The following is an 11,853-nucleotide window of genomic DNA, read 5'->3' as shown; positions in this document are numbered from 1 at the left end:
CGGATCCCTGGCGGCGGGCGGAGCGGGAGGGAGCCCGCCCCGGGAGCGCCGCTGTCCCGGCTGTGGGAGAGGCGACTTGGAGGACCGGGCGCCGTGGGGGCCGGCGAGGGTGTGACCCTGGGGCGGCCCCGGGACCGAGACCGCGCGCTTCCTCCCCGCCCGCAGGTCGGCAGCGGCATGTCGTCCTCGGCCCCCGCGGTGGAGGGAGAGGGGACCCCCGCGCAGCCCGCGTCTGAGAAGGACCCCGAGATGCCCGGCGCGAGGGAGGAAAGTGAGGACGACGACGAGGAGGAGGAGGAGGAAGAGGAGGAAGAAAAAGGTGGGCGCAGGTCCCGTCTGCCGTGATGGATTTTTCAGATGCAAGTTTTTCTTGTAGCAAACAGCTGTCTCGCTCTTTCTGCGCTTTAAGGCGTGAAAACAGTAATGTGCAGCACGAGTGCATGCGACGTGTTCGATTGGCTTTGTGAATTCCAGCGTTCGCCTTGATGCATGTTTGCATTGCTGTTAGGAATCTGGGCGTGCAGTTGACTTCTTGCCAGCGGTCTGCGTTCTAGCGTTTCATCTTTGACAGGAAGTTTGTAAGGTCTTTTTTTTAATCAGTGTGTGTGTTAACCTTTAAAGTTGCTGAGTTAATATTTTTGTAATCTTTTGTTAATTACGCATCTGTTTTGCTGTGTGAAGTTATTGCAGGTTCTTCCGAGAAAGCTCATCTTAAGACGAAAAAATTATTTATACTAGTCTTGGAAGTATTTCAATTAAAAATTTTTTTTTGGCTGAACTTCAGCAGAGGTGCGCCTCAAAGGCCTCAGGAAGTTTTCACTGGGAAACACCGGTGAAAGCGGTTGCTACTTGTACCAAGAAAGAAAGTTAAATACGGGCCCAGAGCTATCATTTTTGGAGCTGAGTCTGAGTTAAAATCAAAAAAAGGCGAACTCCTTGCCGTGGAGTGGATTCCGACGCATAGCGACCCTATAGGATAGGGTAGAACTCCCCTATAGAGATTCCAAGGAGCGGCTGGTGGGCTGGTGGAATCGAACTGCCGACCTTCTCGTTCGCAGCTGAGCTCTTAACCACTGCGCCACCGGGTCTGAGGAAGGGCGGTATTAACGATTATTTGACTGGAAGCATGAAGCAGAGGAACGCTACAGAGTTAAGGAGTGGTACTGTGCCTGTTTATGCAAGATGCGTGGTGTGGCGCGCCTTTGAGCTGTTTTAACTTCCTGAGATGTTTTTAACCATTTGAAAATCCAAATCACAAATCTTAACTTTTTTTTTGATGATATTAGCCCGGTCTAGGTTTACTTGGTATGTGCTTACACCTCACCCAATTGGAAGTTTTTGTCCCAAACCCAAGTTTTAACTGTCAGTTTTAAGACTAAAGTGTAAAGCTGTTCACAGTCAGCATCTTATAAATACAGTCGAGATTGAGATTTCAAATATGCCTTTTGTTTTTTTAAAGTGGTATGCCCTTTAAGGAGGGATTGTGTCCATAATTAAGTACAAAAGCGCATAGAACAAAATAGAAATTACTTTTAAATTATTCATAATACGGTAACTGGAAATTGAGTGCAATTTCGCTACTGGTCAAAGACTTTCTCAGCACTTTTTCTTCCAATTTTTTGTCGATACTTTAGTCTTTTTTTAGGGATACCACAACAGATGATAAATTTTTTTTACGTCAGCAAAAGTAAAGATGTCATGTAAAAATACTATAAATGGCTAACATAGCATTGCTTGGGGGATTGGCAATAGTTCAAAGAATCCCGTATTTTGTTCTGGATGAATAAATTGTGTTTTTTTTGTTTTTTTTTTAAATAATGATAGTTTTGTCTTAAAAATGATCCCCACACAGAGATACAGTTCTAATTTATTATTATTCTGTTTCACTCCTTTGAGGTATTTGTGGGACAACCAAAATTTTGAACGTTTTTATTCTGTTTAGCCCCGAAAATTTAACTCCACTACTAAGCTCTCATGGAAGCAGAGCAGTGAAGTTAATGACATCTGTGCCATGCAAGAGGTCAGATTGACCAAACTAGGCGGTGGTTTTGTGGTTGGGGTTTGAGGTAAAAGAGAGAGTGATAGTTTCAAAGATGACACCTAGGTTTCTGTCTCAGGCAGCTGCATGCATGGTATTACCATTTACTCAAAAAAATAATTGACGGAGGTGAGCAAATTTGAAGATGATTCTGACTTCTGTTTTGGATGTGTTGAGTTTAGGCACCTGTAGGACATGAAGTAGAGCTGTCCTGTTGGTGGCCAGGTATATATTAGTTGATCTGGGAAGTCATTAGCTTATAGATGATAGTGAAAGGCAATGGTTTAGATTACTCGGGAAAAGGAAGTGGAGTGATAACAGTGACTGCTTTAGAGTGCTTCCTCTTCATTCTGTACAGCGTTGCCAGAGTATACCTGCTGATGACCTTTTCTATCTGCAGATACATCTTCAAGTCTTGCGTGTCCCTTAAAGCTAGCTTCACTGTTTTGTTTTTCTTTGGCTTCAACAAACAAATTTATTTTCTCACAGTTTAGGAGGCTAGAAGTTTGAATTCAGGGCATAGGCTCTAGGGGAAGGATTTCTCTCTCTATTGGCTCTGGGGGACAGTTCCTTGTCTCTCTTTCAGCTTCTGTTCTTTGGTTCCTTGGTGATCTTCCTGTGACATGGCATCTCCCTTTCCCCATCTCTGCTTGCTCCTCTATGCCTGATCTGCTCTTTGGACTAATTGCTCCTTTGGGTCTTTGATTTTCTTAATTATCTTTTGCTCTGAATGGTAAAAGACTGATGGTTGTATCTTAGATGGCCACTTGCAAGCTTTTAAGATCCCAGATGCTACTCACTAAAATAGGGTGCAGAACTTTGTCTTTATGAACTGTGTTGTGCCAGTTGATGTAGATATCCCCCGTGTCTATGGTCCTTGGCGCCTGGGAACTTTGTCCCACAAAGTGCTTGGTTATGCCTAAGAAGTTGCCCTGACTGTGGCCCTTATGTGCTCTATTGTCTATATTGATATATAAGCATCACCTACAGTTATGCAGCTCCAGTGTCCTGATTCTTTTTCCCTAATCCAAAATAATAACTCCCTCCTCAATGTACTGAACTTTTATTTTTATCTTAAGGTGTTTTATCATCTTCTACACTGGAGTGTATTTGTATCTCATTTCCTCTAGTAGATGTGCTTTCTTTCAAGAGGTATTCGATGTCTTAGTCGTTTCTTTGTCCCCTCTTAGTATCTAGTACAACTTTGCACAAACCAAACCAGGCCTTCAATATATTTATTTATGCATCTCTACTTATATATATATAGATAGGTGTATATGTGTGTATATATATTTATAGTGTCCTCAGGCTTTATTTTAGTCAGTAGGTGAATGTTTTTAGGTGAATCAGGATTGATGTTTTAAGTTTCAAAATATATATTTCCAAGTTTGTTTTTTTTTTTTTTTTAAAGCAGTTCAGACTAAACATAATTTAACTTTTTTCAGGGTAAATTATGGCCATCATTATTAATGTAATTTGTTCATAATAAAAGAATGCCTTCCCAGTTGGTTGCAGTAAATGTAATCATATAGAATTTGCCCTACCCACTCTAACTCCAGGCTGCTCTGCCTCGAGCAGGGCTTTAAACTGGTTCAGTCATGGCTGATAAAAGTAAAACTGGAACAGACCTGAATTTTTACAGTTTGGTTGATCTGGAAAAATTATAAGTCAGAGTCCTGGAATGGGGGACTTAGAAGAGGTGTAGAGGGCCCTTTTAGGAGCCTGATGTGTGAGATTGGATTACTGGCAGCTACACACATGAACAGCTGTGTGGTTGGCTGCCATCTTTGAGTAGGGCACTGCTGTTGCAAACTCTGTTGGGCAAGAGATTTGGTTGCTATGCAACACATATGCTGCCCTTGTTTTCTAAGAGATAAGGCTTCTGTCAGGACTTCGACCCATAATTTTTCCCATTCTAGTTATTGTTCCGGTTCACCCACATTTTAAAAATTCAGGTCTGTTCTGGTTTTGCTTCCTTGGCTATAACTAAATAGGGAAGAGAGGAAGACACGGCTCAAAGCCTTAGTCTCAAGGTCCTTGTCTTTATCGCTTCTGTTGGCTTACTAAATTATTGTATTCTCTGTATATCTTTTGAAGCTTTTATGTTCTTAATCTAAACTTGCTGTTTCTAATGTATACTAAACCATGAATCATAGTTTATGGAATCATGTCTATACAAATAGGCTTAAATGAGGGTCTACGTAGTTTTTTTACAAGTACATAAAGTGAATGGACTTCCATAGCAATAAATGTGCTTTCATAAAAGTTTGTTCTTCTGAATTTTCTTTTTTTTTAAACCGAGTCCCCTGTGAGGTTGCCAGCTGAGTAACATATTACTCTAAAAAAAAACCTTCAGTGGTGCTGTTAACTTATCAAGTGTTTTCATCATTTACTTTTTAAAACTACCCAGGAGAAGAGTTAGATACTAGGTTTCTGGGATCAAAAAGTCGACAGTTCAAACCCACTAGCCGCTCCGTGGGAGAAAGATGTGGCAGTCTGCTTCCATATAAAGATTTACAGCCTTGGAAACCCTAGGGGGCAATTCTGTCTACTCCGTCCTGTAGGGTCGCTATGAGTTGGAATTGACTTGATGGCAGTGGGTTTGGTTTTTGGTATTTTGGGATTTTTTTCTATATGTTTATCTAATAAATAGGTATTCTTTAAGCTTTCTGTTACTTAAGAAATATCAAATTAATTTCTAGAAAAAAGTCTCATCGTGGAAGGCAAGAGAGAAAAGAAGAAAGTAGAGAGGTTGACAATGCAAGTCTCTTCCTTACAGAGAGAACCATTTACAATTGCACAAGGTAAGTTTATTCTGTGTTCCTTTCATTTTGTGGTGAAAATGCCTAAATATACAAAATGTTAGTAGTGCATAATTTTTAGAGTCTGGTAAGTAGAACTATACTTTTCATATAATTTTCTTTAACCTACCCTATTAGAGCGAAAGTTATATGTAAATTATGCTGTAAAATCTCATTAAAAGTAACTTGGTATAGTATTAACAAGCAGTGGGTGTTTAATCTGGTATTTTTTTCTAGGAAAGGGGCAGAAACTTTGTGAAATTGAAAGGATACATTTCTTTCTGAGTAAGAAGAAAACAGATGAACTTCGAAATCTACACAAACTGCTTTACAACAGACCTGGCACGGTAAGAGTTGTCTGGTTTTGTTTTGTTTTTTAATTTCTAACCTAGTAGCCTGTTTATGTATTAAAATACTTCACAGTAAACCGAACCAAAAAACCCATTGCCGTTGAGTCAATTCCGACTCACAGCAACCCTATAGGGCAGAGCAGAACTGCCCCGTAGGGTTTCCAGGGAGCGCCTGGTGGATTCGAACTGCTGACCTTTTGGTTAGCAGCTGAACTCTACTTCACGATAGAAGCATAATTTTAGTCCTGGAAAGGACCTTAGCAATCAACAAGTGAACAAACTGAGACGCATACTTATTAAATGACTTGTCACAGGACACAGCTGATTTTTAGCAGCTAGGGGTGTAATATCCAGGACTCTTTATTGCAGTTGTTTTTATCCAGAACTGAAATTTCTAAGTATGAAATCCAAATTTCAATTTTATTGATTTTTAAATGTATTAGAAGAAATTTATTTTTGGATGTTCTAGCCGTTCAGAGTAAGTGATTCAGTACATTTGTATCTCATTTTAAGCAAATGTCTGGTAAATAACGTGATAATTCTTTGCAGAAGGATTTGTTAGAATAGATCAGTGTTCCATTTACTCAGTTATTTGACTGTAGACACAACTGGAGAATTAAGGAAGCTGCTTTGGGTTGTGCATGGGCAAGGTGAAGTTTGACATTGTTACAGTAGAACATCTGAAGCATGGTATTGTTTATTTTCACATGTATTATTCCGTTGTATCCTCATTAATTTACACACATCCCTAACTAGTCAATGATACTAACTTTTGGGGATGCTCTCTTTTCTTTTACGTTTCAAAGAGTAAAATCATCGACTTCTGATTTTGAAAGTATTAGTTACTTAGGAAGGGGACCATCTTTTTAGGTAGGAACTTTGCATATCCCTTGGTGCTGTCAGGTAACATTTAGTTGTGGTTTTATAATTACCAGTAAAAATTCTCAGATGGAAATTTATTTAGATTCATACTGTGATTTTTCAAAGAATTAAGTTTGTAGATCTTTTATAATGTTAACATATTAGTAACATAACTTCAATTCAGAATGAAATGTTGAAAAAACAAACATAACTTGGAGACGGATACTGACTTTTAATTTTTTCTTGTGTACGTTACTGGGTAATATGTAGCATTAATAAGACAAACGTTTTCAGGTGTCCTCATTAAAGAAGAATGTGGGTCAGTTCAGTGGCTTTCCATTCGAAAAAGGAAGTGTCCAGTATAAAAAGAAGGAAGAAATGTTGAAAAAGTAAGTTATTTTTGTAAATGTCATGTTTCAGTGTACTTCAAATTTTTTTTCTAGCATTTGAATATGGTTAGTCATATTTTCAGTAGATTAATTCTTTGCTTTAAATGTCAAGACTTGAGTTGTCTTTGTAACTATTAACGTGGAATGTATTAGTTTCCAATAGACAGCGTATGTCAAGATTATTAAAAACCCTTAAAGAAATTTCTCTTCCCTAGAAGACTGATCCTGGGAAATCATTCATGTAGCCTGAAATTCCAAAGTTCCAAAAGGGAACATAGTGAAAAATATTTCCCAGTCCTGTCCTCGGTCACTCTGTTCCCTTCTTTGTAGGTACCATATAAACATTTTGAAGATAATGAATTTGATGGAAACAGTATCCTTCAGAATAATGCAAGCTAGATAGTACATTCTTAGAGCTTTTGTTTATTAAATCCTTGTAGTTTAAGAGCTTTAAATAACACAGGTGATTACGTATTCCTTCAGTGAAACGTTATCGTAGGAATGCTGAGGGGAAAAATAATATTTAATCATTAGGTGAAGGATTAATTCCCTGAATTTTATAGTATTGAAAAGTATAATGCTGCATAGTTTTCTAGTAAATCGACTTAGTTTATTCTTACATTACTTTTAAACTTTTAGTTGGTAAGTCGTGTTCTCAGTTTGTTAACTATCTGGTTGTATTTAGTATGCTAGTTAAGATAATTAGGAATACTTCTAAAGTTCAGAGAAAGATTGGCTGCTTTTTTTAGGTGTGTAACTGAGCAGACTGGATTTGGTTGGCTGTTGCCTTTGTGTTGTGGAGAATGGTAATAAATTTTCCTGCATAATCACTTTGGTTTCTCCCGTTTTCTGTTTCAGATTCAGAAATGCCATGTTAAAGAGCATCTGTGAGGTTCTTGATTTGGAGAGATCAGGTGTAAATAGTGAACTGGTGAAGCGGATCTTGAATTTCTTAATGCATCCAAAGCCTTCTGGCAAAGTGAGAATCAATTTTGTACTATTTTCATAGCAATTGGTAATTTATTGCCTCTTCACACTTTTTATAAAACAGTAATTTAGTTAACAGCATCATTACTGTTGGCATTCAGTGATATTTCCTGTGTTTAAAGAATAGGCCTTCCGTCGGCATACCTTCAACAGTTTCATGACAGAAATAATGTAGGAGGCATAGGGATATGCTCCATAGATATAAAGGATATTAGATTAAGAAAAGTAGTTGTTAATTAAATTAAACTTAGATGGGGCAAAAAAATACAAAATAGGTATCCAGGGTTATATCTCTAGAGAGTACTGGAAGGACAGGAACAGGTTGGGTTGAGGTATTCGGTTGGCAGATGCAACCTATAATCAGGTCAAGAAAGACAAAATGTGGAGTATATTAGAACTGGATATTTTCTAGATGTTAGAATAATGTCATGAAAAAACAACCAAAAAAGCTGGCTCTCACACATTTCCTGGATTGGGAGAGTCCTCAGCAGAGCTCAGGTGGTAAAATGACATTAGTTTTCCATTCTTCCTAAAATCTAAGTTAGGCTTACCCTAATTATTTAACAGTAACAACCAACATCAGTGACTAACAATGTCTGTTGAAGTTTTACTTACACGACCTTGCATTTTCAGTTTGTAGTAAGTCTGTCAGCAAAGGTTTTCATGTTTTTTCTCATTTTGATAGGAAAGAAAGTGAAGAGGTGTAGTGGGCCTGGTGGTTGAGGGGAACACCACCTGGCTAGGGGAGCAGGCATGAAGAGTAGAAACGAGAAACCCACTCCAGGACTTGGTTTCGTGTGCTCTGGGTGCTGATCACCGATAACAGGGTTACCCTTGTCCAGCAGCCCAGGGGTACAAGCCAAGGGCTGTCATGGTTTGTTTTGGTGTTTCAAATCAGCTTATTTAAAGATGAGAGATTATTTTTTTATTTTCCAAATGTTCACTGTGACTACACCTGTACTTTTGAAGAATGTTATGGGGCAAATTGGTCTGTGTTCCACCAGGAACAGTTACTAAGTTGCCTGAATTAGGAGAGAGATGTTTATATTCATCTTTTTCTTAGCGATTTTCAAACGTTTTAGACTCAGGACTCCATTACCTTGTTTAAGATTAATGAGGATCCCAGGAGCTTTTGTTTCTGTGGATTATTTTGATATTTACTAGATTGGAAATTAAAACTGAAGAATTTCTAAGTAACAGTATTAAGCCCATTACATATTAACAAGTAATCTTTTGTACAAAAAAATACTATACTTTCAAAAAAGAGAGGAGAGAGACAGTAATTAATTTTTAAATATAAAAATGTTTAAACTTTTAATTCCATAAAAAAAATTTTTTAATGTTCTAAGCATGATTAGGCATTGCCTTTGTTTGCTTATGTTTTTTCCCTGGTGTTTATATAGGATCTAGTTCGTGTAAGGCAATGATTCTTTGTGGGGTTTTTTTTTTTTTTTTTTAACAATTTAGATACATTCTTTTTCCTGCCATTAGTTGCAGTCCCTTCAGTGTGACAGGACCCACTTCCTCCTTGAGTTCCTCATTTCCATTCGCCCATCTTTGTGCCACCCCTTCCTGCCTTCTGAACTTCGTTTTTGGGCAGGTGCTGCCCTTTTGGTCTCGTGTGGTTGATTGTTCTGAGGAGCACTTCCCTCGTGGTGGTGGTTTTCACCGTAGGCCTGCCTGTTGTTGGGTGAAGCGTGATCTCTGGGAGTTAGCGTATGTTCTTTTAAATCTCTTCAATGTCTTGTTGCTGCGTTTAGTCTGTTGCAGTGTATTGTTTTGCTCGCAGTATAAGAAGAAAGTCCAGCCTCACAGGATGTAGTTAGAAAAAGGAAGAATATTTTAAAAGCCCTTTCAGATAATTGTGATATTTTATACACCACCAGAACTCCAGTGACTCACTTTTTCTCCAAATAAAGCCAGCGGAGAATTTGCCCAAATGGATTTGATTCCTGGGTCTGAATGCTAGCTGTTGAGATCGCAAGGATACCTACGTATATTCAAGGAAGTTTCTTGTAAAGAATCCACTCTGAGAAATTCTTTGGTTGGTCCACTAACTTAAGATTTCTGGAGTGACCGATATTGGCTGTTTCCCAGTCTGCCTTTAGAAGCTTTGAGCCATTTATGCCGTGGTTTGTTTGTAGACGGCCTTAGAATATTACATTGGTACAAAGCAGCCACATTTTCTTAATGTTTGTGCAGGTGACAGTGACCTCAAGAAGACTCAGAGTTCCTGTGAGAGAGAGGACCTGTGGTTCTGCTAGTTTCACGAAAGATTTACCTAATATTACCACAAACATTTACACAATTGAATATGTCTTGATAAATGGATTTTTCCCTTAATGTTTTTGCTAATTAGAAAAAATAATATATGCAGAAATTTAAGAACATAAAAACCAAACCAAACCCATTGTCATCGAGTTGATTCCAACTCATAGCAACCCTGTAGGACAAAGTAGAACTGCCCCATAGAGTTTCCAGGGAGCAGCTGGTGCGTTTGAACTGCCGAGCTTTTTGGTTAGGAGCCGAGCTCTTAGCCACTGTGCCACCAGAGCTCCAAGGACATAAAAGATACCCATATTTTCAAGAATAAATAATAATAATTCCTTAGTATAAATCTTTTCAGATCCTTTCATTATACATAGTTATTCTACGGTTTTCAGTTTCAGAATTTAGCAGATACTCTCCTAAGAAAGCATTTAAAAATTAAATTCGTTGGTTATTGGAATCAAATCATTTTTCTCAAGTGATGTACTGTGCTTTTTAAATTGCATAGTTTAATTGACTATCAAAGTAATAGCAATACGATTATTTTTGTGATCCTTAATTAGTTTTCATAATTAACATCCTTAGAGTTTAACTTCACTGCATTGGCAAGAACATGATAGGGAATACTGAAAGTAAGAAGCCCTGGTGATGCAGTGGTTAAAGTGCTCGGCTGCTAATCAAAGGGTTGGTACTTTGAACCCATCAACTGCTCCGTGGGAGAAGGATGTGGCAGTCCGCTTCCATAAAGATTTACAGCCTTGGAAACCCTGTGGGGCAGGTCTGTTCTGTCCTGTAGGATCGCTGTGAGTTGAAATGGACTCGATGGCAGTGGTCTTGGTTATGGGTTTTATGTTGAAAGTAGAGCCCAGAGTGTTATGAATATAAACAATATAGTTGGTTCACAGATTCAAGATGTGTAATTAGTGGTCAGGTTTCATTTTCTTTATGGATGGTTGCTCCCAACCCTTGGATTGAAGGGTCCTTTAAAGCAAGGAGCTCCTCCGGCTGTGAGGTGTTTTCCTTTATTAGGGTGAAAACACACCAACACAGCAACCTCCACAGTACTAGCTCGGTGACACTGATTACGTTTTCATATTGTGCCAACAGTGTCGATCGCTGTCCTCATCCAAAGCATTCCGCCACCATTCCTATAAACTCCCCCTTCACCTGGGTGCAGCAGTTTCAGTGCTTTATAAGAATGAAATAATTACAGGTCTAACTCAGTAATGTAATAAAGTGTAAGCAGCTGAGCTTAACACAATGTGTACTTGGGCTTCTAGTCATATGTTAGAACCTAGAATACATAACTCCTTTCAATACCTGAAGAGTCTTGCTAAGTGGAGCCCTGGTGGCACAGTGGTTAAAAGCTATGGCTGCTAATCAGAGGGTTGGCAGTTTGAATCCACCAGCTGCTCCTTGGAAACCCTACGGGGCAGTTCTGCTCTGTCCTGTGGAGCCACTGTGAATCAGAATCAATTTGACGGCAATGGGGTTTTTTGTTTTTGTTAAGTGTTTATAATCAAAAGGGTATTACTGGTAGTAAAACTGAATTTTTTGGTTAAGCTGACATGTTAAAGTAACGAATTAATTCTCTGTAAAGCTGCTAAGCTTGTGAATATAGTTTTTTGAGATAGGAACAAGAAGAAATTGAGTTGAGAATTATTAAAAACAGTTGATTGGAAATAGTCATGCACTGTGTTGAGTCAGGCAGTGTCCAACCACATATACATCTATGGTCCGGTAAGGTGTTTTGTTTTTTAAGGGAAAGCAGCTCTTTTGTTTAGCATTTCCCCTTAATGATTGTAAAGACCCCAAACTCCCAGAGCAAGTGAACAGCAGAGCTCCAGGGCACATCCCGATCCCTCAGCACCTCCTGCTCTGCTTCCTCCTCCTTCCAGTCTGTCTTCGTTCACCCGGCTGGCCGCCACGGTTCCTCCATCCGGCCTCGGCTCGTCCGTCCCGCCTCGGCTCCTCTGTCCTGCCTCGTGTGCTGGCAGGTTGCCAGGGCGGTCACAGACCACCCGGCCCTGGGCAGTGGTGGTGGTTGCACCAACAGGGCAGCGGTAGCCAGGGCCACCACCGCCAGCCATGCTCTCAGCTCCGGCATGCCTGCTCCCTGCAGCCACCTCCCTCTGTGCCCCCACCCCAGACGAGCACAA

At 39.5% G+C, this 11,853-nt stretch overlaps 1 protein-coding gene across 2 annotated transcripts in view; it reads left to right on the top strand.

Annotated features, from left to right (window-relative positions):
• Nucleotides 1–120: 120 nt before the first annotated feature.
• Nucleotides 121–11,853, top strand: part of DEK (DEK proto-oncogene) — a 36,633-nt gene continuing 24,900 nt past the window's right edge. The window contains exons 1-5 of one of the 2 annotated variants that reach the window (XM_004382985.2): nucleotides 121–319; nucleotides 4,741–4,842; nucleotides 5,077–5,186; nucleotides 6,345–6,439; nucleotides 7,298–7,418. In XM_004382985.2, the coding sequence (XP_004383042.1) occupies nucleotides 178–319; nucleotides 4,741–4,842; nucleotides 5,077–5,186; nucleotides 6,345–6,439; nucleotides 7,298–7,418 (570 nt within the window). In that variant the 5' untranslated portion in view covers nucleotides 121–177. The remainder of the gene's footprint in view (nucleotides 320–4,740; nucleotides 4,843–5,076; nucleotides 5,187–6,344; nucleotides 6,440–7,297; nucleotides 7,419–11,853) is intronic. The other variant, XM_023737488.1, reaches the window with a different exon arrangement.

The sequence above is a fragment of the Trichechus manatus genome, unplaced genomic scaffold (assembly GCF_000243295.1).
Source record: "Trichechus manatus latirostris isolate Lorelei unplaced genomic scaffold, TriManLat1.0 scaffold00103, whole genome shotgun sequence".
In the NCBI taxonomy this organism is placed as follows: Eukaryota; Metazoa; Chordata; class Mammalia; order Sirenia; family Trichechidae; genus Trichechus; species Trichechus manatus.
This window is presented reverse-complemented; position numbering and strand designations above follow the sequence as displayed.